Raw genomic sequence first — 26,063 nt, 5'->3', positions numbered from 1 at the left:
CCACAGGTGTGGATGTAGGACGGCAGATATTAAAGTCTGACACTTTCTCAGTTTTGTGTAGCAGTAGGACTGTAGCACGTTTCCATCAAGTAGGAATAGTGCCGGTGAAAAAGGCTTGGTTAGAAATAAGAGTATCATTAGGACTGATTGTGGAAGTACTTGGTCAAAGTATGAATATTGAGCAGCCTTGAATGAAAAACAATGGTCACACAAAGACTCAGCTCACGATGTCTCACTTAGCCCTCCTGTTAGCCTCACATTTAAATAGTTTATACTTTGAGTCCTTTGGACCCCAGCTATTAAAACCCTCCATAACATTATTGGAATAAAAATTGTAACCTAAGTGACCAAGTATGTAACCAAGTATGGTTTGTGTGTTTGTTAACTACTTAAATAGCTTTTAATCTAAAACACAACCCCCAACCAAACGTGTTAGTGCAGTGTCCAGCAGTGTAAGCACTTGATGCTTGTGTGGAACTGTTTTTGAAAGTGTTATGGACATTTATTATAAGTCCGGGCTGACAGTGTGACTATGTTCACCTTTCATTTTGCATCATTGGATACTGACCAGTTTTAAAAGCACCTCATGTATGCTTGAAAGTGTTGTTGATTACAATCTGACATTCTGCTGGATTCTGTTTTATTATATTCATCTGGTTTTGTTTGCAGATATGGACATTGAATAAAATGGTAATGGTTATGTGGGGGCATCCTTAACATTGTATTTTCATCCCCCGTAACCTGTAGCCGTCCACAACGACGGGGAGCTTGTCAACATGTTGGTTTATCCCGAATATGAGAAGAGCCGGTCTGGTCTAATTTCAACAAGTATTTACTAATATGACGCCTTGTGAGTCTTCAGTAAGCATGCACCATCTCCAGACAAAACAACGCCTTGCCTATCTGCCCTCCTGAAGCTGGGCCAGCTGCACGAACTCTGTGTGGAAGCTAAGGGAGGTATGCTTTAATATAAAAAGTTAAGTATGAGAACAAGTAAAAGTACAGCGTAATGAATGTCACAGATTCAAAGTTCTCACAGTAGGCCTTATTAGACAGCTGCAAGTTTGAACAGCGATGTGACGCACACACATTTGAACCAGCTTCCACATTAACACTAAGCAGCAAAGGTTACTAAAAGTCACCGTGTGAGGGCTACATATTTCCCACATATTCTTCCCAAACTGCCCCTACCCCCACCCCCGTCTAACAAACTGCTTTTGTTTAAAGTTGACTTTCAGAGCCATCTCCACAGACACGCACACATGCATAGTATAGATTTCAGTCTTAACAAGCTCAACAAACTTCTGGGCAGAGTGACCATCTCTCAAATTTGTCTTTGCTATCGTACCTTTGATTCATGATTTAAAAACGATGAGATCAACAACAACACTGTTATTTTGGTTATGCCATGGGCTTGGATGGGGTTGAGTGAAGGTTTTTTTTTTTTTTTTAATCATTGTTAGCATTTAAAGCATTATGTGTAATAGTGTTTTTATATAAAGTAATATGTAATTAAAGTCTGTTTGAATGGTTAAAATGACATGTTTACATTCTACAATGTACACAAACACTTTCACATACTGCACACTTGTGTACATTCTGGATAAACACAGAGTTTGTTGACACTAAGGCCTTAAATTGTAATATGAATGTGTTATTGGCTATAACAGTCTGAGAAGACTTGATCTTTAGACCAGTAGGTAACATATTGACAGGTTAACAGAGAGTTCTCACACACGGGTCAAATCGTTTTTCAGAAACGTTTGTCATGTTTAAATGATTATTTTACACAAATAATTATGATCATAATATACAAAAACATGTATCCCAGTGTTACTATGATGAGCAAAAGTTTGTATTTACTAAGTAGAGAAATTCTCAAACTAATTTACAGCTTAAACATTTTCTGGAAATTAAATGATGTAACCTGTTTACTTTTGGTGTTAAATGAGAGAAATGTGCCCCAATATTAATTTAATCCTTGCTTGAGGTGAATATTGACAAATTCAACATGGATATGAAATGTAGCCCTACTTCTATAATGACTCTCAAGCTTCCTCAGGATGAAAAATTCACGGCTCTGATAGGAAGTCTGGCTCAACTTCACCAGGAGCCTCGGCCATCAGCGGTGTGTTTGCTGCCTGCACAATTACTTGACTTTATTACTAAGAGATCCTCAACAGGTGCTTGTTTTCACTCGGTGTCTCTGAACAAACATGTGGAGCAGCTAGGAAACGGGTTTTGGTGGAGCTGTGGTGCTTTTGAACTCATTTTAGGAGAGAAACTAGTGGGAAAAGCCGCTGAGCAGCGCTGCTCACCGCGGTGAACGGGTCGTGTTCGGGGGCTCCACCGACCAAATGCAGAGAGCATCAGAGCTCTTCATGACTTCAACATGAAGACAAATAAGTCCGCTACCTGCTTCCTCACTGTCAGCCTCCAGCACCGCTCACCCACTGAGTTTTTACTCGTTTATCAGTGAAGAGAAAACACAAGTGTCTGTGCGTTCACACTGTACACGGGAGCCACGGCTCGATTGAGTCTCCACGGTTCTCATGGTGTGTTCAAGTACCGCCTCCCGATCAGGACTCTTCATCAGTCCTGTAACTCACTCCGTTAGTTCGTCGTTGATCTAAACGCAAAGAGAAAGATGGCAGAAGCCGCTCCAGCTCCAGCACCAGCCGCCGCCAAGGTTAAAGCGGCCAAGAAGAAGGTCGTGAAACCGAAGACCGCCGGCCCCAGCGTCAGTGAGCTCATCGTGAAGGCCGTGTCCGCGTCCAAGGAACGCAGTGGCGCGTCCGTGTCCGCCCTCAAGAAGGCTCTGGCTGCCGGAGGCTACGATGTGGAGAAGAACAATTCCCGCGTCAACACCACCATCAAGAAGCTGGTTGTCAGCGGGACCCTGGTCCAGACCAAGGGAACCGGGGCCACCGGCTCGTTCAAGATGAGCAAGAAAGAGGCAGTGAAGAAGGCCGCTCCCAAAGCCAAGAAGCCCGCCGCCAAGAAACCCGCAGTGGCTAAAAAGCCCAAGTCGGCGGGAGCCATGAAGCCAGCAGCCGCTAAAAAGTCCCCGAAGAAGGCGGCTAAACCAGCAGCGGCCAAGAAGCCCACCAAGAGCCCCAAGAAAATGGCGAAGAGCCCCAAGAAAGTGGCGAAGACTCCCAAGAAGGTGGCGAAGAGCCCCAAGAAGGTGGTGAAAAAGGCGCCTGCTGCCAAGAAGTCCCCCGCGAAGAAGGTCGCCAAACCCAAAGCGAAGAAGACAGCAGCCAAGAAGAAGTGAGCTGTCCTCACTGTGAAACATGTCCATCCTGGTAAAAGGCTCTTTTAAGAGCCACACACGTCTTTCCACAAAGAGCTGTTTCCTCATCATTCATCACCACTGTCCATAAATATGTAGAGACAGAGTTCTTAACTACAGGGAGTCTAGATAGATTGAGCAATATTAGATGTCATCTTACAATGTTCAGATTAAGAAGTTAGTAAATATAAAAACATCAAATATTATAAAACATGGCTTTAAACTCTGTGAAGGAGTAGCCTACTCCTATCTACACACATGCATCATGTAACATGATGTTCAGCAATATCGTCATTACTTCATATACCATACGTTTTAAACATTAGAAATATAATTAGGAAACAGACACTGATTATTCTGCACTTTGTGTAGATTTTTTGTTTTTTTATGAACACCAGAAGAATCTCAATCCTGTAATTCTGAATGCTGAGATGGCGAGCAGAACCCAGACCGTGGATGCAGTGTGGCCAACTGTATGATCCAGATTGAACCTGATCGTTTATCCAGAAGACATCAGACCCCAGTACTGCCCGTCAGGTAGACAGGTAGTACTGAGTTTAGAGACATAAAGACCCGGACCAGAACGGAACCAGTGAATCTTCAAGCACACACTACACTGGGAACTGAATATATACACACACATTGAAAGGACAGTTATTTTATGAGAATACATCATTTATTGTGTTTGTATTATGTTATACTGTTTTATATTGTGATTGTTTGGTTGATTTTTTCAATAAATTGGTAATTTGTTCAACTAGTTCTTTGACATAAACTAGTACTCAATGATAATATATATATATATATATATATATATATATATATATATATATTATTGTTGATACTAGATACTAGAACCACTTATCTGGGTCTAGTATTAGAAAAAAGCACTAAATATCGACATCAATTCCTATATATATATATATATATATATATATATATATATATATATGTATATAATATAAATAATAACAATAACAATAATAAACACATATTTCTTATAATTACCCTGATGGTAATAGGTTATTTCATCTCTTTTATATGTAAGTCAATCTTACGTGCTGTTCTTTCATATTTAGTCAATTGTACCTGTTGCTCCTTTATAAGTAAGTCAAATAATCAAATAGCCTATGGTATCAAAGGAGCCAATTATCTATGTGACATGACAGCATCATAGGATCAAATTATCTAAGGATATGATCTTTGAATTGATTTGAACAGTGTTAGGTAATATATATATTACATATAATTATCAATAATAACAATAATAAAACAAATATTTCACAATCACTCTCACTCCTCCTTTTCTTACTATAGCAGCTCCCCTCATGTTCCCATCTCCATTGTTTGTATACACATCTCCCATCTATTCATTCTGCACTTCTCTCATTTGGATTTCAAATCACTGTGTTCCTTGTAAACATATGTCATAATTACTCATCCTATATATCTGATGTATTTTGTTTTTCAGCCCCCTGGTATTTAATGAAATTAGTGTTAGCATTATTAGTATTCTTGTTTTCAATCTTTATTCTTACTCTTACTTTTCTTATTCATCCTCATTTGCCTCTCTGTGTTCTGTCTTTTCCTTATTGGTGTTACTTTTTCCATTAATTCCATGTCTGTTTCAGATCCTGGCGACATAGACGTTGCCTAGGGATGTTCAGCGATATCGCCATTACTTTATATACCATACTTTTTAAAGAGTCTGCCTTAGTTGTTATATTTATCGTTTTACCTCGTGTCTTTCCTTGCTAAATAGAAAAGTGACAGCTGCTTAGAAAAATGACAATTCCAGCCTCACATCATGTAACCATACTGTGCTGTAGTAACCTCAGGCAGCCAACAGATGGAGCTGCTCTCCAAATGATGTGAACCTGAGTAAAGTCCACTACCAGAAGAACTCTCTTCCATGTTCTGTCCGAAGCTTTGTTTTCCAGTAGCTCAGCTTCTCCTGCTTTATTGCAGCTACTTGTTTGAGTCATAGAAATGAGCTCTGTAGCTGCATCAACTTGATCAGTGTCTGTCATTAAACTAAAGTATTGGTGAACTGTCATCAGACACTGCAACACCAACAGAGGGAAAGTCACAAAGTTACATTTACTAACAGGGAGTAGAGAGTTTTTCCAGGTGATGTTTTGCTCAGCTTTATGATTTAAACACCAAGTAAATGTTTCAGCTTATAATTAAAATATACTATCTCAAGACCAACATTACAACCTTCGCTCACCTGATGAGGCCACAGCTATTTGAGGTCACTGAAGAAGACTCTGAGAAGTCGTCGAAAGCTCAGCAAACAAGTGGAGGTCTTGGTTGAACTGATCCAGAGTCCTGCTCCTCTGGGGAAAAAGAGTAAACTTCAGTGCTCAACACGTTTATTGAGGAATCCAAACCATTCAGATGGTGACAGAGCTCCATGCACTGTCACACCAGAAGAATCACAGGAGAAAATGTATACAATAATAATAATGATGGCCGAGTTCCATTTAGCTGCTCCACTTCAATGGTCCTGGTGTTGTGAATGCTGGATAACTGTCATGTGTACTGGGGCACTTTAATACAACAGAGGACCTGGTCAATGTTTTGAATGAAAACCTGTCTCATGTGAAACACGTCTATAATCCCACAAGTGACCGGACACACAGCACCTAACTTTTAAAAGCAGATTTTACAGATTAAGCAAAGGTACCAGAGTGATTGTTTCTGACTACATTACTATCTTATGATAGTTTGTAAGATGTTTAACCAATAGCTCTCTTTACTTCTCACCCTATATTTGCAGAATGACAAATGTAAAGAGCGTTAAAATTGCATTAAATCTGTTCTACCCACACTAGTTTCTATTTCATTGGGAAGATAGTATGTGTTGTTTTTGCATTCATACCGTCCATCATGAGAGATGTATGCCATGGATCCATGAACCTTAGACGTACTGAAATTTGAAGTGTGTATCTTTTATATTTAAACTTCCATATGAGTGATGGTTTCCTCACCAGGTGACACAAACATCTGACACAGAATGAACCATACCAATGAATACATATTGAATGCTAGTGGCCTGCAGAGGGTGGTGAAAACTGCCCAACACATCACTGGTTCCTCACTCCCCACCATTGAGGCTGTCCAGAGCAAGAGATGTCTGCGAGGGCTCGCAGCATTGTCAAGGGCAGCTCACAACCCAGCCACAGACTGTTTGCCCACCTCCCTTCTGGGAGACGCTACAGGGTCCTCCGTTCCCGGACCAGCAGGTCCAGGAACAGCTTCATCCCTGTGGCTGTCACCCTGCTAAACTCTGCACCACAGTAAAAGCAGCTGCCCCGCACCACACACAGCTCCTCCAGTGACTATACTTCCCTCCTCCACCCTGGCTTGGACTGCCACCCACCGTCCTCCAACCATTAAACATTTGCACTAGACTGCTACTTATTTTTTTTGTTTACTACTGTATAATCCCACCAATAGTGTATTCATATTCATATATATTGATCTTGCTCATAGTATATTCATCGTTCTTATATAATAAAATACCTCTTAACACTGCTCTATTCCATATATATTTATTACTGTACATATCTTATGTATTTACAAATTTTACTTCACATTTTCCGTTTTTTTAAATTTGCACATTACTCTGCACTTTTACTGCCTTTATTGCACTTCTGGTTATATATAAGCACTTCTACTGTGCAATGAGATTAAAGTTGAATCTAATATAATCTAAAAATGACTTGTGCGTGTGCTTTAAATTGATGGGTGATATGAGGAGTTTTGTTCTTCAGAGGTGAGTGTGTGGCTCTTAAAAGAGCCTTTGTGTCGTTGGTTTCCAGCAGCTTTGCTTTACTTGGACTTGGGGGCCTTCTCGGTCTTCTTGGGCAGAAGAACAGCCTGGATGTTGGGCAGCACGCCGCCCTGAGCGATGGTCACTCCGCCCAGGAGTTTGTTGAGCTCCTCGTCGTTGCGGACGGCCAGCTGCAGGTGGCGGGGGATGATACGGCTCTTCTTGTTGTCGCGGGCGGCGTTTCCAGCCAGCTCCAGGATCTCAGCGGTGAGGTACTCCAGCACAGCCGCCAGGTAGACGGGGGCGCCGGCACCAACGCGATGTGCGTAGTTGCCTTTACGCAGCAGTCTGTGAACACGACCGACGGGGAACTGGAGCCCAGCGCGGGAAGAGCGAGTCTTTGCCTTCGCTCTGGCCTTTCCGCCGGTTTTGCCTCTGCCTGACATTATGGATGGAGATTGTTTCCTAACACACGTCAAAAGAAACTGCGGTGGAGAGCATGATCACTCCCCTATATATACGCGGATCGCGCGGGACGGTTCATGCCAGACCAACCAGAATAGAAGCCTCTAGCAGAGCAGCGGGGGATGGTCGACACTTTTGTCGAACAAGCAGACAGTACCCGAGGAGGAGCCTATCCCCGATCTGAAGCAGCGTCACCAATTCAGGGCTGGCTTCGCGGTTTAAAAGCAGAGTGTCTCTCTACAGCTTCACTCTTTCTCCCGATCGCAGAGAAAAGCAACAAAATGGCAAGAACCAAGCAGACCGCCCGTAAATCCACCGGAGGCAAAGCCCCCAGGAAGCAGCTGGCCACCAAGGCTGCGCGTAAGAGCGCCCCGGCCACCGGCGGCGTGAAGAAGCCTCACCGTTACAGGCCCGGCACCGTGGCTCTGAGAGAGATCCGTCGCTACCAGAAATCGACGGAGCTGCTGATCCGCAAGCTGCCCTTCCAGCGCCTGGTGAGAGAAATCGCTCAGGACTTCAAGACCGACCTGCGCTTCCAGAGCTCCGCTGTCATGGCTCTGCAGGAGGCCAGCGAGGCCTACCTGGTCGGCCTGTTTGAGGACACCAACCTGTGCGCCATCCACGCCAAGAGGGTTACCATCATGCCCAAGGACATCCAGCTGGCCCGCCGCATCCGCGGAGAGAGAGCTTAAACTGCTGCTGCTCCACTGACCATAACAACGGCTCTTTTAAGAGCCACTTCACTGTACTCAAGACAAAACTCCTTTGTTGCCCTGCTCGTTATAGACCGTTAATACATATAATACACTAAAGAATTGACTTCAGAGTTCAAAGTTCATATCACCATTGAAGTATAATAAATGAATTACTTTCTGTAAAGTAACTAAAGTATGTTAAAGGATATCTTTCAACAGATTTAAATATGTATCTATTCTAGTTTTACAACATTAACTGAACAGCAAAAAGAGAGTAGCATTTCATAATACTACATGAAGACAAGTTTACAGTAAAATATTTGTTACATTATTAGCTCTGCAAATAATACACGTTGGAAAGTATGCAAGCTAAGACCTGGCCTGCTATAAATCTAATCATTAATATTGCTACTTCACTTCACCTTAATCCAAACCATGATCAGAGCTGCAATGAAATAAAGTATTTATTTGAAATGAGATGACCTAGCCTTTTCTGAGAAACCGATCTACTCGGTACAAACATTTATTAAACAGCACAAGTTATTTAAAATGTTGTCCCTGGTAAAACACTCCAACTGTTTGGAAAGACAAACGTCCCCCAGGGATTGGAGCTCATATACACAGCCGTGAACATAATTGTTAAGATTAAGATTCATTTATTTACTAGTCCCAAACACATGCACAGACATACAAAGGCACACTCATGCAGGTAGGGAAATTTAATCTTTGCCCTTGACAGAGCACTGAGTGAACATGTGTGGCGCTCGGGGAGCAGATGTTGGGGGAGTAAGGTGCCTTTGTTAAGGGGCACTAGACAGGGTAGGGAGACTCTTGGATTTTTGGACAGATCAATCCAGGTGCGTCTTTTTGTTGTCTCTCCGTGGAGTCGAGCCAGAGACCTTCTCTGCCCATAATCCAAGTTTCTGCCACTAGACCACCGCCTCTCCCCGTTGTAACAGTTGCAGTACAGTCATTCATCAACAGGACATTTATACCCCACTGATATAGACTCGGAGGGAAAAGATGAAGTACTACTGAATGCTGTAAAGACATGTCACTAGTATCAGGCTGCTATCCTCTCACTGCAATTACATTCGCATTGATGCATCTTACAAACAGAAACATTGATTTCCAAGGAAACCATATCATTGTCCTTTCCCCACTCATTTCTCTCCTAAAAAAGTTCAAAAGCACCACAGCTCCACCAAAACCCGTTTCCCAGCTGCTTCAAATGTTTGTTCAGAAAAACTGGGTGAAAAAAAGCACCTACTGATGATCCCTTCGTAATAAAATCAAGTAATTGTGCAGGCAGCAAACACTCTGCTGAAGGCCGAGGCTCCTGGTGAAGTTGAGCCAGACTTCCTATCAGAGTCAATATTCACTTCAAGCAAGGATTAAATTAATATTGTGGCACATTTCTCTCATTTCACGCAAAAAGTCAACAGGTTGTATCATTTAGTTTGTAGAATATGTTTTTTGCTTTACTGGAATATGCTTTGTCTCTGCTGTCTGATGTAGTAAATACCAACTTTGGCTTTTCACATTAACACTAGGAGAGATGTTTGTGTATTTTATTTTCATCATTATTTGTATAAAATAATCATTAAAACATGAAAAATGTTTTTGAAAAACTATTTGTCTGGTGAGTGTTAGATCTCAGTCAACCTGTCCATGTGTTACCAAACAAATATTCATATTAAAAATGAAGGCTTTAGTGTCAACAAACACACTGTTTCCAGAATGTACACACTTGTGAAGTATTTGAAAGTGTTTTTGTAGATTGCTGTGGGTAAATAGTAGCATGTCAAAATATTATTTTAACCATTCAAAAATACCTTATTAATGTAGTACTTCATGAAAAACTTGAAATTTACCATTAAATTGCATTTTTTTCTGTCATCATTTATTTAAAATGATACTTATTACAATTTGAGGATAACAGGAGGGCTAAGGGAGAAAAAATATTTGTTTGACCACTGTTTTACACTCAATACTCACAGAGTAGTAAGCACACAAGGTATATTTGTCAAGATTGATAATACTGTAAACTACTTTAGAGAATGAATTCCTCTGACCTTCAGGTCACAGCCATGTCTCGGCAACCACACATGACTGTGTTGTTCCTCAATGTCCTCTGACTTTGAGGAACAATGACTTCATACGCTTCTTTAACTATTCCAATTATAACCACCAGGGGGGAAAAAGCACCTCATGAACAACCCAGATCACTGATTTGAGAAAGGACAACACGCCCTGCAGTGGAAAACTGCAATTGGATTTAAAAACAATTATTTTCAAATGTAGAGATTATGCAGGATATCTCTCTTCAATTGTATTAACAATGTTATATTATCAGTTAAAAGTGGCTGTTTAAATATTGATGGACATCTCGGTAGAGTCAGGACAGTTTGTCTCTATAGAGAAAGTGTGTGGCTCTTAAAAGAGCCGTTGGTTTGAGGTCTCCGCAGAGTGGTTTACTTGGAACTGGTGTATTTGGTCACGGCCTTGGTGCCCTCAGACACGGCGTGTTTAGCCAGCTCCCCGGGCAGCAGCAGGCGGACGGCGGTCTGAATCTCCCTGGAGGTGATGGTGGAGCGCTTGTTGTAATGAGCCAGACGAGAGGCCTCACCGGCGATGCGCTCGAAGATGTCGCTCACGAAGGAGTTCATGATGCCCATGGCCTTGGAGGAGATCCCAGTGTCGGGGTGGACCTGCTTCAGCACCTTGTACACGTAGATGGCGTAGCTCTCCTTCCTGGACTTTCTCCTCTTCTTTCCGCCCTTACCGGGGGCCTTCGCCACCGCTTTCTTGGAGCCCTTCTTGGGCGCGGGCTTCGCTACGTCAGGCATTGTCACGAGATTTTTTCGTTCAAATGAATACAGACGTTGCTGGCCAGGCTGTATTTGAACATATCACATGTAAATCAGTGTGTGCCGTTCCCTCTCTGTCATTGGCTGAATGTGGAGTGCCAGTGTAACAGCACGGGGGAGTGTCTCCATGTTCATGAGGCCATTATTCTGCTGCCGACAGAGGTTGAACTGTTCAGCTCAACTGGAACATTTGGGGTGTTGAGAACTTTAAGATGTCCCTGAAACTTATTAGGATTTATGTTAGTATCACATAAGTATCATTAAAAACAATCTAAACCAAAGCAACCTGATAAATGCACAGCTCTAAATGATAGAATATGTGGGAAATATGTAGCCCTGACACGGTGACTTTTGGTGACTTTTGGTCTAAAGGTCACAGTGAAACACACAGTCAGTTCAACTTCAGGTTCATCGACCTGTCCATTTAGGAAGCCCAAGTGATTGTGAATGAATTTCACCGGTTTTGGTGCAAATGAAAGTGACAATAAGTGCAATAAAGAGGCAAAGGCAAGACCACAACAGAAAGGGAACAGTTTTATACGTGCTGGCCATTGACATTGGCTCTCTCCTCATCCTTCCCGACTGAATCTTCTGAAGTTTCGTGCTCTGCTAGTGTCCGTGTCACTACCTGTAGCATGAGGCGGTGCCTGAAGTACTTTCAGGTAGCAGAGATAATCTAGCTCCTCCAGGATAGAACATCCAAACGTGCAGGAGCAAGAAGGTTTGTTGTGTGCCGTAGAAGAGCATCAACCCATCAGCAGAACCGGTATCGTCTCCTTTGTGCGTGGAAAATATACAGGTGTAGCTGGCCACTGGGGAACCGCCCTGCCAAAGAAAAGAAGGGAAAAAGATGATTGTGATAAATTTGGCACGTGTTTATTATAATCGTCATTATTTGTAAATTATTAAATTAGACAAATTCTATAGAAACGTGGTCCTGCCTGCTGCCTCTGAATAGTATAGTCCAATTAGCTTCAACGTCACGACCTGTTTAATAGAGTACAGGGAGATTTCAGCCGGTTAAAAGTCGCCAACATCACTCTGATAGACTTTCATAATAACACGTTGTCTTTCAAAGTGCAGACACTGCAATCCCAGACAGCACACACTCACAGAGGCCCTGGGGGCCCCACTTACTCGCTCAGAACAACACAGTGATACGTGAGGAGCGTTACGTAATGTAACATGATGAATTTATTTAACTTGGCCAACATTTCTATTTTCTTGTCTCGCCACTCTCCCCACGTGCTTGACTGAAAGATGGAATGAGTAATGTCCACTTCACTTCCTTAAATTGTGGTCAGATTGTTGTTTATTTTATAGTTATGCTGTTACAGGGGGTGACTCATTTTCACCTACGCCTCAACATCCGTTCAAAGCAACAAACTGGTGAGGTGCAGCACCTAATCAAACAGCTCTGTCCCTGGTCCTTTTTAATTACACTCTGATATTTAACTTAGTGTTCAACTGATCAAGTTGATGCAGCTACAGAGCTCATTTTCAAAACTCAGAACAGATCAGAATCTGCAATAAAACAGGAGAAGCTGAGCTACTGGAAAACAAAGCTTCTGACAGGACATGTAGGAGAGTTCAACTGGTAGTGGACGTTGTTCCAGTTCACATATCTGGAGAGCAGTTCTATCTGTTGGCTGCCTGGTGTTACTACAGTATATATACACACACACATATATGTGTATAAAGAGATAACAGTTTAATATAAACTGTTTTTAAGGGTCACTTCAACGTTTAGAAATTAAAGAGGAAACTACGATTAGTAATTGTTATGTGATGTTTTGATATTAAATAACTTTGAAATCTTGACATTGTAAGACATCTACTCGGAGAACGACTTGTTGTTGAGCAGAGGATGTGAGCTCTCATTGACTCGGTGTGTGGCTCTTAAAAGAGCCGTTGTGTTGTTGAGCTGTTGGAAAGTGAGTTTATCCGCCGAAGCCGTAGAGAGTGCGGCCCTGTCTCTTCAGAGCATACACCACGTCCATGGCGGTGACGGTCTTCCTCTTGGCGTGCTCGGTGTAGGTGACAGCATCGCGGATCACGTTCTCCAGGAAAACCTTCAACACGCCGCGGGTCTCCTCGTAGATCAGACCGGAGATACGCTTCACTCCGCCACGGCGAGCCAGGCGGCGGATGGCGGGCTTGGTAATGCCCTGGATGTTATCACGGAGAACTTTGCGGTGACGCTTTGCGCCTCCTTTACCGAGCCCCTTTCCTCCCTTTCCTCGTCCAGACATCTTTCTTCAGTAAGATGAGATCTAGTCAATGCACTGCTACGCGAAAACACAGCTAGTCATAGCCAGAATGAGGACCTATTAGAAGACAGAGGCAGCCGTCTTCCTCCTCTGTGGATTCTCATGGCCGCTGATAAATACGTCTATGGTGCGCTAGCGCCTCCACAGGTGTGGATGTAGGACGGCAGATATTAAAGTCTGACACTTTCTCAGTTTTGTGTAGCAGTAGGACTGTAGCACGTTTCCATCAAGTAGGAATAGTGCCGGTGAAAAAGGCTTGGTTAGAAATAAGAGTATCATTAGGACTGATTGTGGAAGTACTTGGTCAAAGTATGAATATTGAGCAGCCTTGAATGAAAAACAATGGTCACACAAAGACTCAGCTCACGATGTCTCACTTAGCCCTCCTGTTAGCCTCACATTTAAATAGTTTATACTTTGAGTCCTTTGGACCCCAGCTATTAAAACCCTCCATAACATTATTGGAATAAAAATTGTAACCTAAGTGACCAAGTATGTAACCAAGTATGGTTTGTGTGTTTGTTAACTACTTAAATAGCTTTTAATCTAAAACACAACCCCCAACCAAACGTGTTAGTGCAGTGTCCAGCAGTGTAAGCACTTGATGCTTGTGTGGAACTGTTTTTGAAAGTGTTATGGACATTTATTATAAGTCCGGGCTGACAGTGTGACTATGTTCACCTTTCATTTTGCATCATTGGATACTGACCAGTTTTAAAAGCACCTCATGTATGCTTGAAAGTGTTGTTGATTACAATCTGACATTCTGCTGGATTCTGTTTTATTATATTCATCTGGTTTTGTTTGCAGATATGGACATTGAATAAAATGGTAATGGTTATGTGGGGGCATCCTTAACATTGTATTTTCATCCCCCGTAACCTGTAGCCGTCCACAACGACGGGGAGCTTGTCAACATGTTGGTTTATCCCGAATATGAGAAGAGCCGGTCTGGTCTAATTTCAACAAGTATTTACTAATATGACGCCTTGTGAGTCTTCAGTAAGCATGCACCATCTCCAGACAAAACAACGCCTTGCCTATCTGCCCTCCTGAAGCTGGGCCAGCTGCACGAACTCTGTGTGGAAGCTAAGGGAGGTATGCTTTAATATAAAAAGTTAAGTATGAGAACAAGTAAAAGTACAGCGTAATGAATGTCACAGATTCAAAGTTCTCACAGTAGGCCTTATTAGACAGCTGCAAGTTTGAACAGCGATGTGACGCACACACATTTGAACCAGCTTCCACATTAACACTAAGCAGCAAAGGTTACTAAAAGTCACCGTGTGAGGGCTACATATTTCCCACATATTCTTCCCAAACTGCCCCTACCCCCACCCCCGTCTAACAAACTGCTTTTGTTTAAAGTTGACTTTCAGAGCCATCTCCACAGACACGCACACATGCATAGTATAGATTTCAGTCTTAACAAGCTCAACAAACTTCTGGGCAGAGTGACCATCTCTCAAATTTGTCTTTGCTATCGTACCTTTGATTCATGATTTAAAAACGATGAGATCAACAACAACACTGTTATTTTGGTTATGCCATGGGCTTGGATGGGGTTGAGTGAAGGTTTTTTTTTTTTTTTTAATCATTGTTAGCATTTAAAGCATTATGTGTAATAGTGTTTTTATATAAAGTAATATGTAATTAAAGTCTGTTTGAATGGTTAAAATGACATGTTTACATTCTACAATGTACACAAACACTTTCACATACTGCACACTTGTGTACATTCTGGATAAACACAGAGTTTGTTGACACTAAGGCCTTAAATTGTAATATGAATGTGTTATTGGCTATAACAGTCTGAGAAGACTTGATCTTTAGACCAGTAGGTAACATATTGACAGGTTAACAGAGAGTTCTCACACACGGGTCAAATCGTTTTTCAGAAACGTTTGTCATGTTTAAATGATTATTTTACACAAATAATTATGATCATAATATACAAAAACATGTATCCCAGTGTTACTATGATGAGCAAAAGTTTGTATTTACTAAGTAGAGAAATTCTCAAACTAATTTACAGCTTAAACATTTTCTGGAAATTAAATGATGTAACCTGTTTACTTTTGGTGTTAAATGAGAGAAATGTGCCCCAATATTAATTTAATCCTTGCTTGAGGTGAATATTGACAAATTCAACATGGATATGAAATGTAGCCCTACTTCTATAATGACTCTCAAGCTTCCTCAGGATGAAAAATTCACGGCTCTGATAGGAAGTCTGGCTCAACTTCACCAGGAGCCTCGGCCATCAGCGGTGTGTTTGCTGCCTGCACAATTACTTGACTTTATTACTAAGAGATCCTCAACAGGTGCTTGTTTTCACTCGGTGTCTCTGAACAAACATGTGGAGCAGCTAGGAAACGGGTTTTGGTGGAGCTGTGGTGCTTTTGAACTCATTTTAGGAGAGAAACTAGTGGGAAAAGCCGCTGAGCAGCGCTGCTCACCGCGGTGAACGGGTCGTGTTCGGGGGCTCCACCGACCAAATGCAGAGAGCATCAGAGCTCTTCATGACTTCAACATGAAGACAAATAAGTCCGCTACCTGCTTCCTCACTGTCAGCCTCCAGCACCGCTCACCCACTGAGTTTTTACTCGTTTATCAGTGAAGAGAAAACACAAGTGTCTGTGCGTTCACACTGTACACGGGAGCCACGGCTCGATTGAGTCTCCACGGTTCTCATGGTGTGTTCAAGTACCGCCTCCCGATCAGGACTCTTCATCAGTCCTGTAACTCACTCCGTTAGTTCGTCGTTGATCTAAACGCAAAGAGAAAGATGGCAGAAGCCGCTCCAGCTCCAGCACCAGCCGCCGCCAAGGTTAAAGCGGCCAAGAAGAAGGTCGTGAAACCGAAGACCGCCGGCCCCAGCGTCAGTGAGCTCATCGTGAAGGCCGTGTCCGCGTCCAAGGAACGCAGTGGCGCGTCCGTGTCCGCCCTCAAGAAGGCTCTGGCTGCCGGAGGCTACGATGTGGAGAAGAACAATTCCCGCGTCAACACCACCATCAAGAAGCTGGTTGTCAGCGGGACCCTGGTCCAGACCAAGGGAACCGGGGCCACCGGCTCGTTCAAGATGAGCAAGAAAGAGGCAGTGAAGAAGGCCGCTCCCAAAGCCAAGAAGCCCGCCGCCAAGAAACCCGCAGTGGCTAAAAAGCCCAAGTCGGCGGGAGCCATGAAGCCAGCAGCCGCTAAAAAGTCCCCGAAGAAGGCGGCTAAACCAGCAGCGGCCAAGAAGCCCACCAAGAGCCCCAAGAAAATGGCGAAGAGCCCCAAGAAAGTGGCGAAGACTCCCAAGAAGGTGGCGAAGAGCCCCAAGAAGGTGGTGAAAAAGGCGCCTGCTGCCAAGAAGTCCCCCGCGAAGAAGGTCGCCAAACCCAAAGCGAAGAAGACAGCAGCCAAGAAGAAGTGAGCTGTCCTCACTGTGAAACATGTCCATCCTGGTAAAAGGCTCTTTTAAGAGCCACACACGTCTTTCCACAAAGAGCTGTTTCCTCATCATTCATCACCACTGTCCATAAATATGTAGAGACAGAGTTCTTAACTACAGGGAGTCTAGATAGATTGAGCAATATTAGATGTCATCTTACAATGTTCAGATTAAGAAGTTAGTAAATATAAAAACATCAAATATTATAAAACATGGCTTTAAACTCTGTGAAGGAGTAGCCTACTCCTATCTACACACATGCATCATGTAACATGATGTTCAGCAATATCGTCATTACTTCATATACCATACGTTTTAAACATTAGAAATATAATTAGGAAACAGACACTGATTATTCTGCACTTTGTGTAGATTTTTTGTTTTTTTATGAACACCAGAAGAATCTCAATCCTGTAATTCTGAATGCTGAGATGGCGAGCAGAACCCAGACCGTGGATGCAGTGTGGCCAACTGTATGATCCAGATTGAACCTGATCGTTTATCCAGAAGACATCAGACCCCAGTACTGCCCGTCAGGTAGACAGGTATTACTGAGTTTAGAGACATAAAGACCCGGACCAGAACGGAACCAGTGAATCTTCAAGCACACACTACACTGGGAACTGAATATATACACACACATTGAAAGGACAGTTATTTTATGAGAATACATCATTTATTGTGTTTGTATTATGTTATACTGTTTTATATTGTGATTGTTTGGTTGATTTTTTCAATAAATTGGTAATTTGTTCAACTAGTTCTTTGACATAAACTAGTACTCAATGATAATATATATATATATAAATATATTATTGTTGATTCTAGATACTAGACCCACTTATCTGGGTCTAGTATTAGAAAAAAGCACTAAATATCGACATCAATTCCTATATATATATATATATATATATATATATATGTATATAATATAAATAATAACAATAACAATAATAAACACATATTTCTTATAATTACCCTGATGGTAATAGGTTATTTCATCTCTTTTATATGTAAGTCAATCTTACGTGCTGTTCTTTCATATTTAGTCAATTGTACCTGTTGCTCCTTTATAAGTAAGTCAAATAATCAAATAGCCTATGGTATCAAAGGAGCCAATTATCTATGTGACATGACAGCATCATAGGATCAAATTATCTAAGGATATGATCTTTGAATTGATTTGAACAGTGTTAGGTAATATATATATTATATATAATTATCAATAATAACAATAATAAAACAAATATTTCACAATCACTCTCACTCCTCCTTTTCTTACTATAGCAGCTCCCCTCATGTTCCCATCTCCATTGTTTGTATACACATCTCCCATCTATTCATTCTGCACTTCTCTCATTTGGATTTCAAATCACTGTGTTCCTTGTAAACATATGTCATAATTACTCATCCTATATATCTGATGTATTTTGTTTTTCAGCCCCCTGGTATTTAATGAAATTAGTGTTAGCATTATTAGTATTCTTGTTTTCAATCTTTATTCTTACTCTTACTTTTCTTATTCATCCTCATTTGCCTCTCTGTGTTCTGTCTTTTCCTTATTGGTGTTACTTTTTCCATTAATTCCATGTCTGTTTCAGATCCTGGCGACATAGACGTTGCCTAGGGATGTTCAGCGATATCGCCATTACTTTATATACCATACTTTTTAAAGAGTCTGCCTTAGTTGTTATATTTATCGTTTTACCTCGTGTCTTTCCTTGCTAAATAGAAAAGTGACAGCTGCTTAGAAAAATGACAATTCAAGCCTCACATCATGTAACCATACTGTGCTGTAGTAACCTCAGGCAGCCAACAGATGAAGCTGCTCTCCAAATGATGTGAACCTGAGTAAAGTCCACTACCAGAAGAACTCTCTTCCATGTTCTGTCCGAAGCTTTGTTTTCCAGTAGCTCAGCTTCTCCTGCTTTATTGCAGCTACTTGTTTGAGTCATAGAAATGAGCTCTGTAGCTGCATCAACTTGATCAGTGTCTGTCATTAAACTAAAGTATTGGTGAACTGTCATCAGACACTGCAACACCAACAGAGGGAAAGTCACAAAGTTACATTTACTAACAGGGAGTAGAGAGTTTTTCCAGGTGATGTTTTTCTCAGCTTTATGATTTAAACACCAAGTAAATGTTTCAGCTTATAATTAAAATATACTATCTCAAGACCAACATTACAACCTTCGCTCAACTGATGAGGCCACAGCTATTTGAGTTCACTGAAGAGGACTCTGAGAAGTCGTCGAAAGCTCAGCAAACAAGTGGAGGTCTTGGTTGAACTGATCCAGAGTCCTGCTCCTCTGGGGAAAAAGAGTAAACTTCAGTGCTCAACACGTTTATTGAGGAATCCAAACCATTCAGATGGTGACAGAGCTCCATGCACTGTCACACCAGAAGAATACCAGGAGAAAATGTATACAATAATAATAATGATGGCTGAGTTCCATTTAGCTGCTCCACTTCAATGGTCCTGGTGTTGTGAATGCTGGATAACTGTCATGTGTACTGGGGCACTTTAATACAACAGAGGACCTGGTCAATGTTTTGAATGAAAACCTGTCTCATGTGAAACACGTCTATAATCCCACATGTGACCGGACACACAGCACCTAACTTTTAAAAGCAGATTTTACAGATTAAGCAAAGGTACCAGAGTGATTGTTTATGACTACATTACTATCTTATGAGAGTTTGTAAGATGTTTAACCAATAGCTCTCTTTACTTCTCACCCTATATTTGCAGAATGACAAATGTAAAGAGCGTTCAAATTGCATTAAATCTGTTCTACCCACACTAGTTTCTATTTCATTGGGAAGATAGTATGTGTTGTTTTTGCATTCGTACCGTCCATCATGAGAGATGTATGCCATGGATCCATGAACCTTAGACGTACTGAAATTTGAAGTGTGTATCTTTTACATTTAAACTTCCATATGAGTGATGGTTTCCTCACCAGGTGACACAAACATCTGACACAGAATGAACCATACCAATGAATACATATTGAATGCTAGTGGCCTGCAGAGGGTGGTGAAAACTGCCCAACACATCACTGGTTCCTCCCTCCCAACCATTGAGGCTGTCCAGAGCAAGAGATGTCTGCGAGGGCTCGCAGCATTGTCAAGGGCAGCTCACAACCCAGCCACAGACTGTTTGCCCACCTCCCTTCTGGGAGACGCTACAGGGTCCTCCGTTCCCGGACCAGCAGGTCCAGGAACAGCTTCATCCCTGTGGCTGTCACCCTGCTAAACTCTGCACCACAGTAAAAGCAGCTGCCCCGCACCACACACAGCTCCTCCAGTGACTATACTTCCCTCCTCCACCCTGGCTTGGACTGCCACCCACCGTCCTCCAACCATTAAACATTTGCACTAGACTGCTACTTATTTTTTTTGTTTACTACTGTATAATCCCACCAATAGTGTATTAATATTCATATATATTGATCTTGCTCATAGTATATTCATCGTTCTTATATAATAAAATACCTCTTAATACTGCTCTATTCCATATATATTTATTACTGTACATATCTTATGTATTTACAAATTTTACTTCGCATTTTCCGTTTTTTTAAATTTGCACATTACTCTGCACTTGTACTGCCTTTATTGCACTTCTGGTTATATATAAGCACTTCTACTGTGCAATGAGATTCAAGTTGAATCTAATATAATCTAAAAATGACTTGTGCGTGTGCTTTAAATTGATGGGTGATATGAGGAGTTTTGTTCTTCAGAGGTGAGTGTGTGGCTCTTAAAAGAGCCTTTGTGTCGTTGGTTTCCAGCAGCTTTGCTTTACTTGGACTTGGGGGCCTTCTCGGTCTTCTTGGGCAGAAGAACAGCCTGGATGTTGGGCAGCACGCCGCCCTGAGCGATGGTCACTCCGCCCAGGAGTTTGTTGAGCTCCTCGTCGTTGCGGACGGCCAGCTGCAGGTGGCGGGGGATGATACGGCTCTTCTTGTTGTCGCGGGCGGCGTTTCCAGCCAGCTCCAGGATCTCAGCGGTGAGGTACTCCAGCACAGCCGCCAGGTAGACGGGGGCGCCGGCACCAACGCGATGTGCGTAGTTGCCTTTACGCAGCAGTCTGTGAACACGACCGACGGGGAACTGGAGCCCAGCGCGGGAAGAGCGAGTCTTTGCCTTCGCTCTGGCCTTTCCGCCGGTTTTGCCTCTGCCTGACATTATGGATGTAGATTGTTTCCTAACACACGTCAAAAGAAACTGCGGTGGAGAGCATGATCACTCCCCTATATATACGCGGATCGCGCGGGACGGTTCATGCCAGACCAACCAGAATAGAAGCCTCTAGCAGAGCAGCGGGGGATGGTCGACACTTTTGTCGAACAAGCAGACAGTACCCGAGGAGGAGCCTATCCCCGATCTGAAGCAGCGTCACCAATTCAGGGCTGGCTTCGCGGTTTAAAAGCAGAGTGTCTCTGTACAGCTTCACTCTTTCTCCCGATCGCAGAGAAAAGCAACAAAATGGCAAGAACCAAGCAGACCGCCCGTAAATCCACCGGAGGCAAAGCCCCCAGGAAGCAGCTGGCCACCAAGGCTGCGCGTAAGAGCGCCCCGGCCACCGGCGGCGTGAAGAAGCCTCACCGTTACAGGCCCGGTACCGTGGCTCTGAGAGAGATCCGTCGCTACCAGAAATCGACGGAGCTGCTGATCCGCAAGCTGCCCTTCCAGCGCCTGGTGAGAGAAATCGCTCAGGACTTCAAGACCGACCTGCGCTTCCAGAGCTCCGCTGTCATGGCTCTGCAGGAGGCCAGCGAGGCCTACCTGGTCGGCCTGTTTGAGGACACCAACCTGTGCGCCATCCACGCCAAGAGGGTTACCATCATGCCCAAGGACATCCAGCTGGCCCGCCGCATCCGCGGAGAGAGAGCTTAAACTGCTGCTGCTCCACTGACCATAACAACGGCTCTTTTAAGAGCCACTTCACTGTACTCAAGACAAAACTCCTTTGTTGCCCTGCTCGTTATAGACCGTTAATACATATAATACACTAAAGAATTGACTTCAGAGTTCAAAGTTCATATCACCATTGAAGTATAATAAATGAATTACTTTCTGTAAAGTAACTAAAGTATGTTAAAGGATATCTTTCAACAGATTTAAATATGTATCTATTCTAGTTTTACGACATTAACTGAACAGCAAAAAGAGAGTAGCATTTCATAATACTACATGAAGACAAGTTTACAGTAAAATATTTGTTACATTATTAGCTCTGCAAATAATACACGTTGGAAAGTATGCAAGCTAAGACCTGGCCTGCTATAAATCTAATCATTAATATTGCTACTTCACTTCATCTTAATCCAAACCATGGTCAGAGCTGCAATGAAATAAAGTATTTATTTGAAATGAGATGACCTAGCCTTTTCTGAGAAACCGATCTACTCGGTACAAACATTTATTAAACAGCACAAGTTATTTAAAATGTTGTCCCTGGTAAAACACTCCAACTGTTTGGAAAGACAAACGTCCCCCAGGGATTGGAGCTCATATACACAGCCGTGAACACAATTGTTAAGATTAAGATTCATTTATTTACTAGTCCCAAACACATGCACAGACATACAAAGGCACACTCATACAGGTAGGGAAATTTAATCTCTGCTTTTGACAGAGCAGTGAGCGAACATGTGTGGCGCTCGGGGAGCAGATGTTGGGGGAGTAAGGTGCCTTTGTTAAGGGGCACTAGACAGGGTAGGCAGACTCTTGGATTTTTGGACAGATCAATCCAGGTTCGTCTTTTTGTTGTCTCTCCTTGGAGTCGAGCCAGAGACCTTCTCTGCCCATAATCCAAGTTTCTGCCACTAGACCACCGCCTCTCCCCGTTGTAACAGTTGCAGTACAGTCATTCATCAACAGGACATTTATACCCCACTGATATAGACTCGGAGGGAAAAGATGAAGTACTACTGAATGCTGTAAAGACATGTCACTAGTATCAGGCTGCTATCCTCTCACTGCAATTACATTTGCATTGATGCATCTTACAAACAGAAACATTGATTTCCAAGGAAATCATATCATTGTCCTTTCCCCACTCATTTCTCTCCTAAAAAAGTTCAAAAGCACCACAGCTCCACCAAAACCTGTTTCCCAGCTGCTTCAAATGTTTGTTCAGAAAAACTGGGTGAAAAAAAGCACCTACTGATGATCCCTTCGTAATAAAATCAAGTAATTGTGCAGGCAGCAAACACTCTGCTGTAGGCCGAGGCTCCTGGTGAAGTTGAGCCAGACTTCCTATCAGAGTCAATATTCACTTCAAGCAAGGATTAAATTAATATTGTGGCACATTTCTCTCATTTAACGCAAAAAGTCAACAGGTTGTATCATTTAGTTTGTAGAATATGTTTTTTGCTTTACTGGAATATGCTTTGTCTCTGCTGTCTGACGTGGTAAATACCAACTTTGGCTTTTCACATTAACACTAGGAGAGATGTTTGTGTATATTATTTTCGTCATTATTTGTATAAAATAATCATTAAAACATGAAAAATGTTTTTGAAAAACTATTTGTCTGGTGAGTGTTAGATCTCAGTCAACCTGTCCATGTGTTACCAAAAAAATATTCATATTAAAAATGAAGGCTTTAGTGTCAACAAACACACTGTTTCCAGAATGTACACATTTGTGAAGTATTTGAAAGTGTTTTTGTAGATTGCTGTGGGTAAATAGTAGCATGTCAAAATATTATTTTAACCATTCAAAAATACCTTATTAATGTAGTACTTCATGAAAAACTTGAAATTTACCATTAAATTGCATTTTTTTCTGTCATAATTTATTTAAAATTATACTTATTACAATTTGAGGATAACAGGAGGGCTACGGGAGAAAAAATATTTGTTTGACCACTGTTTTACACTCAATATTCACAGAGTAGTAAGCACACAAGGTATATTTGTCAAGATTGATAATACTGTAAACTACTTTGGAGAATGAATTCCTCTGACCTTCAGGTCACAGCCATGTCTCGGCATCCACACATGACTGTGTTGTTCCTCAATGTCCTCTGACTTTGAGGAACAGTGACTTCATACGCTTCTTTAACTATTCCAATTATAACCACCAGGGGGGAAAAAACACCTCATGAACAACACAGATCACTGCTTTGACAAAGGACAACACGCCCTGCAGTGGAAAACTGCAATTGGATTTAAAAACAATTATTTTCAAATGTAGAGATTATGCAGGATATCTCTCTTCAATTGTATTAACAATGTTATATTATCAGTTAAAAGTGGCTGTTTAAATATTGATGGACATCTCGGTAGAGTCAGGACAGTTTGTCTCTATAGAGAAAGTGTGTGGCTCTTAAAAGAGCCGTTGGTTTGAGGTCTCCGCAGAGTGGTTTACTTGGAACTGGTGTATTTGGTCACGGCCTTGGTGCCCTCAGACACGGCGTGTTTAGCCAGCTCCCCGGGCAGCAGCAGGCGGACGGCGGTCTGAATCTCCCTGGAGGTGATGGTGGAGCGCTTGTTGTAATGAGCCAGACGAGAGGCCTCACCGGCGATGCGCTCGAAGATGTCGCTCACGAAGGAGTTCATGATGCCCATGGCCTTGGAGGAGATCCCAGTGTCGGGGTGGACCTGCTTCAGCACCTTGTACACGTAGATGGCGTAGCTCTCCTTCCTGGACTTTCTCCTCTTCTTTCCGCCCTTACCGGGGGCCTTCGCCACCGCTTTCTTGGAGCCCTTCTTGGGCGCGGGCTTCGCTACGTCAGGCATTGTCACGAGATTTTTTCGTTCAAATGAATACAGACGTTGCTGGCCAGGCTGTATTTGAACATATCACATGTAAATCAGTGTGTGCCGTTCCCTCTCTGTCATTGGCTGAATGTGGAGTGCCAGTGTAACAGCACGGGGGAGTGTCTCCATGTTCATGAGTCCATTATTCTGCTGCCGACAGAGGTTGAACTGTTCAGCTCAACTGGAACATTTGGGGTGTTGAGAACTTTAAGATGTCCCTGAAACTTATTAGGATTTATGTTAGTATCACATAAGTATCATTAAAAACAATCTAAACCAAAGAAACCTGATAAATGCACAGCTCTAAATGATAGAATATGTGGGAAATATGTAGCCCTGACACGGTGACTTTTGGTGACTTTTGGTCTAATGGTCACAGTGAAACACACAGTCAGTTCAACTTCAGGTTCATCGACCTGTCCATTTAGGAAGCCCAAGTGATTGTGAATGAATTTCACCGGTTTTGGTGCAAATGAAAGTGACAATAAGTGCAATAAAGAGGCAAAGGCAAGACCACAACAGAAAGGGAACAGTTTTATTTGTGCTGGCCATTGACATTGGCTCTCTCCTCATCCTTCCCGACTGAATCTTCTGAAGTTTCGTGCTCTGCTAGTGTCCGTGTCACTACCTGTAGCATGAGGCGGTGCCTGAAGTCCTTTCAGGTAGCAGAGATAATCTAGCTCCTCCAGGATAGAACATCCAAACGTGCAGGAGCAAGAAGGTTTGTTGTGTGCCGTAGAAGAGCATCAACCCATCAGCAGAACCGGTATCGTCTCCTTTGTGCGTGGAACATATACAGGTGTAGCTGGCCACTGGGGAACCGCCCTGCCAAAGAAAAGAAGGGAAAAAGATGATTGTGATAAATTTGGCACGTGTTTATTATAATCGTCCTTATTTGTAATTTATTAAATTAGACAAATTCTATAGAAACGTGGTCCTGCCTGCTGCCTCTGAATAGTATAGTCCAATTAGCTTCAACGTCACGACCTGTTTAATAGAGTACAGGGAGATTTCAGCCGGTTAAAAGTCGCCAACATCACTCTGATAGACTTTCATAATAACACGTTGTCTTTCAAAGTGCAGGCACTGCAATCCCAGACAGCACACACTCACAGAGGCCCTGGGGGCCCCACTTACTCGCTCAGAACAACAAAGTGATACGTGAGGAGCGTTACCATGAACAATCTGGTAAGGGACTTTGTTGAAGAACAGTGGACACAACATCTGATTACACAACCAATCAAGTGGTGTGTTTTGTTTGAGTGTATTGCAATCGTGTCTCCATTAGCCAGTGAGTAAGTCAATAGGTCAGTCAGTCAGGGTCCAGAAGGCTTCAGTGTAAGGCCCTTACCAAACTCCCGAGGTACGAGGGAACGTCAGTGTCTAACGCACGCTGTGGTGTGCACGTAGAGGACCACTCGTGTGTTCTTCATAGCAGCAAATGAAGATATGTGAATTTAGATATGCACTTAATGG

The 26,063-nt window shown here is 42.5% G+C and overlaps 6 protein-coding genes across 6 annotated transcripts; 2 read left to right on the top strand and 4 right to left on the bottom strand.

The window, feature by feature from the left end:
- Positions 1 to 7,132: 7,132 nt before the first annotated feature.
- Positions 7,133 to 7,519, bottom strand: LOC133933498 (histone H2A-like). Its single transcript, XM_062380629.1, has one exon. The coding sequence runs from the start codon at positions 7,517 to 7,519 to the stop codon at positions 7,133 to 7,135; it is 387 nt and encodes a 128-aa protein (XP_062236613.1).
- Positions 7,520 to 7,819: 300 nt separating this feature from the next.
- Positions 7,820 to 8,230, top strand: LOC133933477 (histone H3). Its single transcript, XM_062380608.1, has one exon. It carries the CDS (start codon positions 7,820 to 7,822, stop codon positions 8,228 to 8,230), a length of 411 nt encoding a protein of 136 aa, XP_062236592.1.
- Positions 8,231 to 10,195: 1,965 nt separating this feature from the next.
- LOC133933538 (histone H2B-like) lies at positions 10,196 to 11,082 on the bottom strand. The gene has a single exon (XM_062380671.1). It carries the CDS (start codon positions 11,080 to 11,082, stop codon positions 10,708 to 10,710), a length of 375 nt encoding a protein of 124 aa, XP_062236655.1. The 3' UTR covers positions 10,196 to 10,707.
- Positions 11,083 to 20,616: 9,534 nt separating this feature from the next.
- On the bottom strand, positions 20,617 to 21,003 carry LOC133933510 (histone H2A-like). The gene has a single exon (XM_062380641.1). It carries the CDS (start codon positions 21,001 to 21,003, stop codon positions 20,617 to 20,619), a length of 387 nt encoding a protein of 128 aa, XP_062236625.1.
- Positions 21,004 to 21,303: 300 nt separating this feature from the next.
- LOC133933480 (histone H3) lies at positions 21,304 to 21,714 on the top strand. Its single transcript, XM_062380611.1, has one exon. The coding sequence runs from the start codon at positions 21,304 to 21,306 to the stop codon at positions 21,712 to 21,714; it is 411 nt and encodes a 136-aa protein (XP_062236595.1).
- Positions 21,715 to 23,696: 1,982 nt separating this feature from the next.
- Positions 23,697 to 24,566, bottom strand: LOC133933532 (histone H2B-like). Its single transcript, XM_062380665.1, has one exon. It carries the CDS (start codon positions 24,564 to 24,566, stop codon positions 24,192 to 24,194), a length of 375 nt encoding a protein of 124 aa, XP_062236649.1. The 3' UTR covers positions 23,697 to 24,191.
- Positions 24,567 to 26,063: the final 1,497 nt, after the last annotated feature.

Source organism: Platichthys flesus, chromosome 22 (assembly GCF_949316205.1).
Source record: "Platichthys flesus chromosome 22, fPlaFle2.1, whole genome shotgun sequence".
In the NCBI taxonomy this organism is placed as follows: domain Eukaryota; kingdom Metazoa; phylum Chordata; class Actinopteri; order Pleuronectiformes; family Pleuronectidae; genus Platichthys; species Platichthys flesus.
This window is presented reverse-complemented; position numbering and strand designations above follow the sequence as displayed.

Bases quoted from the DNA above. Each gene is read 5' to 3' on its own strand.
- LOC133933498 (XM_062380629.1), bottom strand. From the start codon at position 7,519: ATGTCAGGCAGAGGCAAAACCGGCGGAAAGGCCAGAGCGAAGGCAAAG.
- LOC133933477 (XM_062380608.1), top strand. From the start codon at position 7,820: ATGGCAAGAACCAAGCAGACCGCCCGTAAATCCACCGGAGGCAAAGCC.
- LOC133933538 (XM_062380671.1), bottom strand. From the start codon at position 11,082: ATGCCTGACGTAGCGAAGCCCGCGCCCAAGAAGGGCTCCAAGAAAGCG.
- LOC133933510 (XM_062380641.1), bottom strand. From the start codon at position 21,003: ATGTCAGGCAGAGGCAAAACCGGCGGAAAGGCCAGAGCGAAGGCAAAG.
- LOC133933480 (XM_062380611.1), top strand. From the start codon at position 21,304: ATGGCAAGAACCAAGCAGACCGCCCGTAAATCCACCGGAGGCAAAGCC.
- LOC133933532 (XM_062380665.1), bottom strand. From the start codon at position 24,566: ATGCCTGACGTAGCGAAGCCCGCGCCCAAGAAGGGCTCCAAGAAAGCG.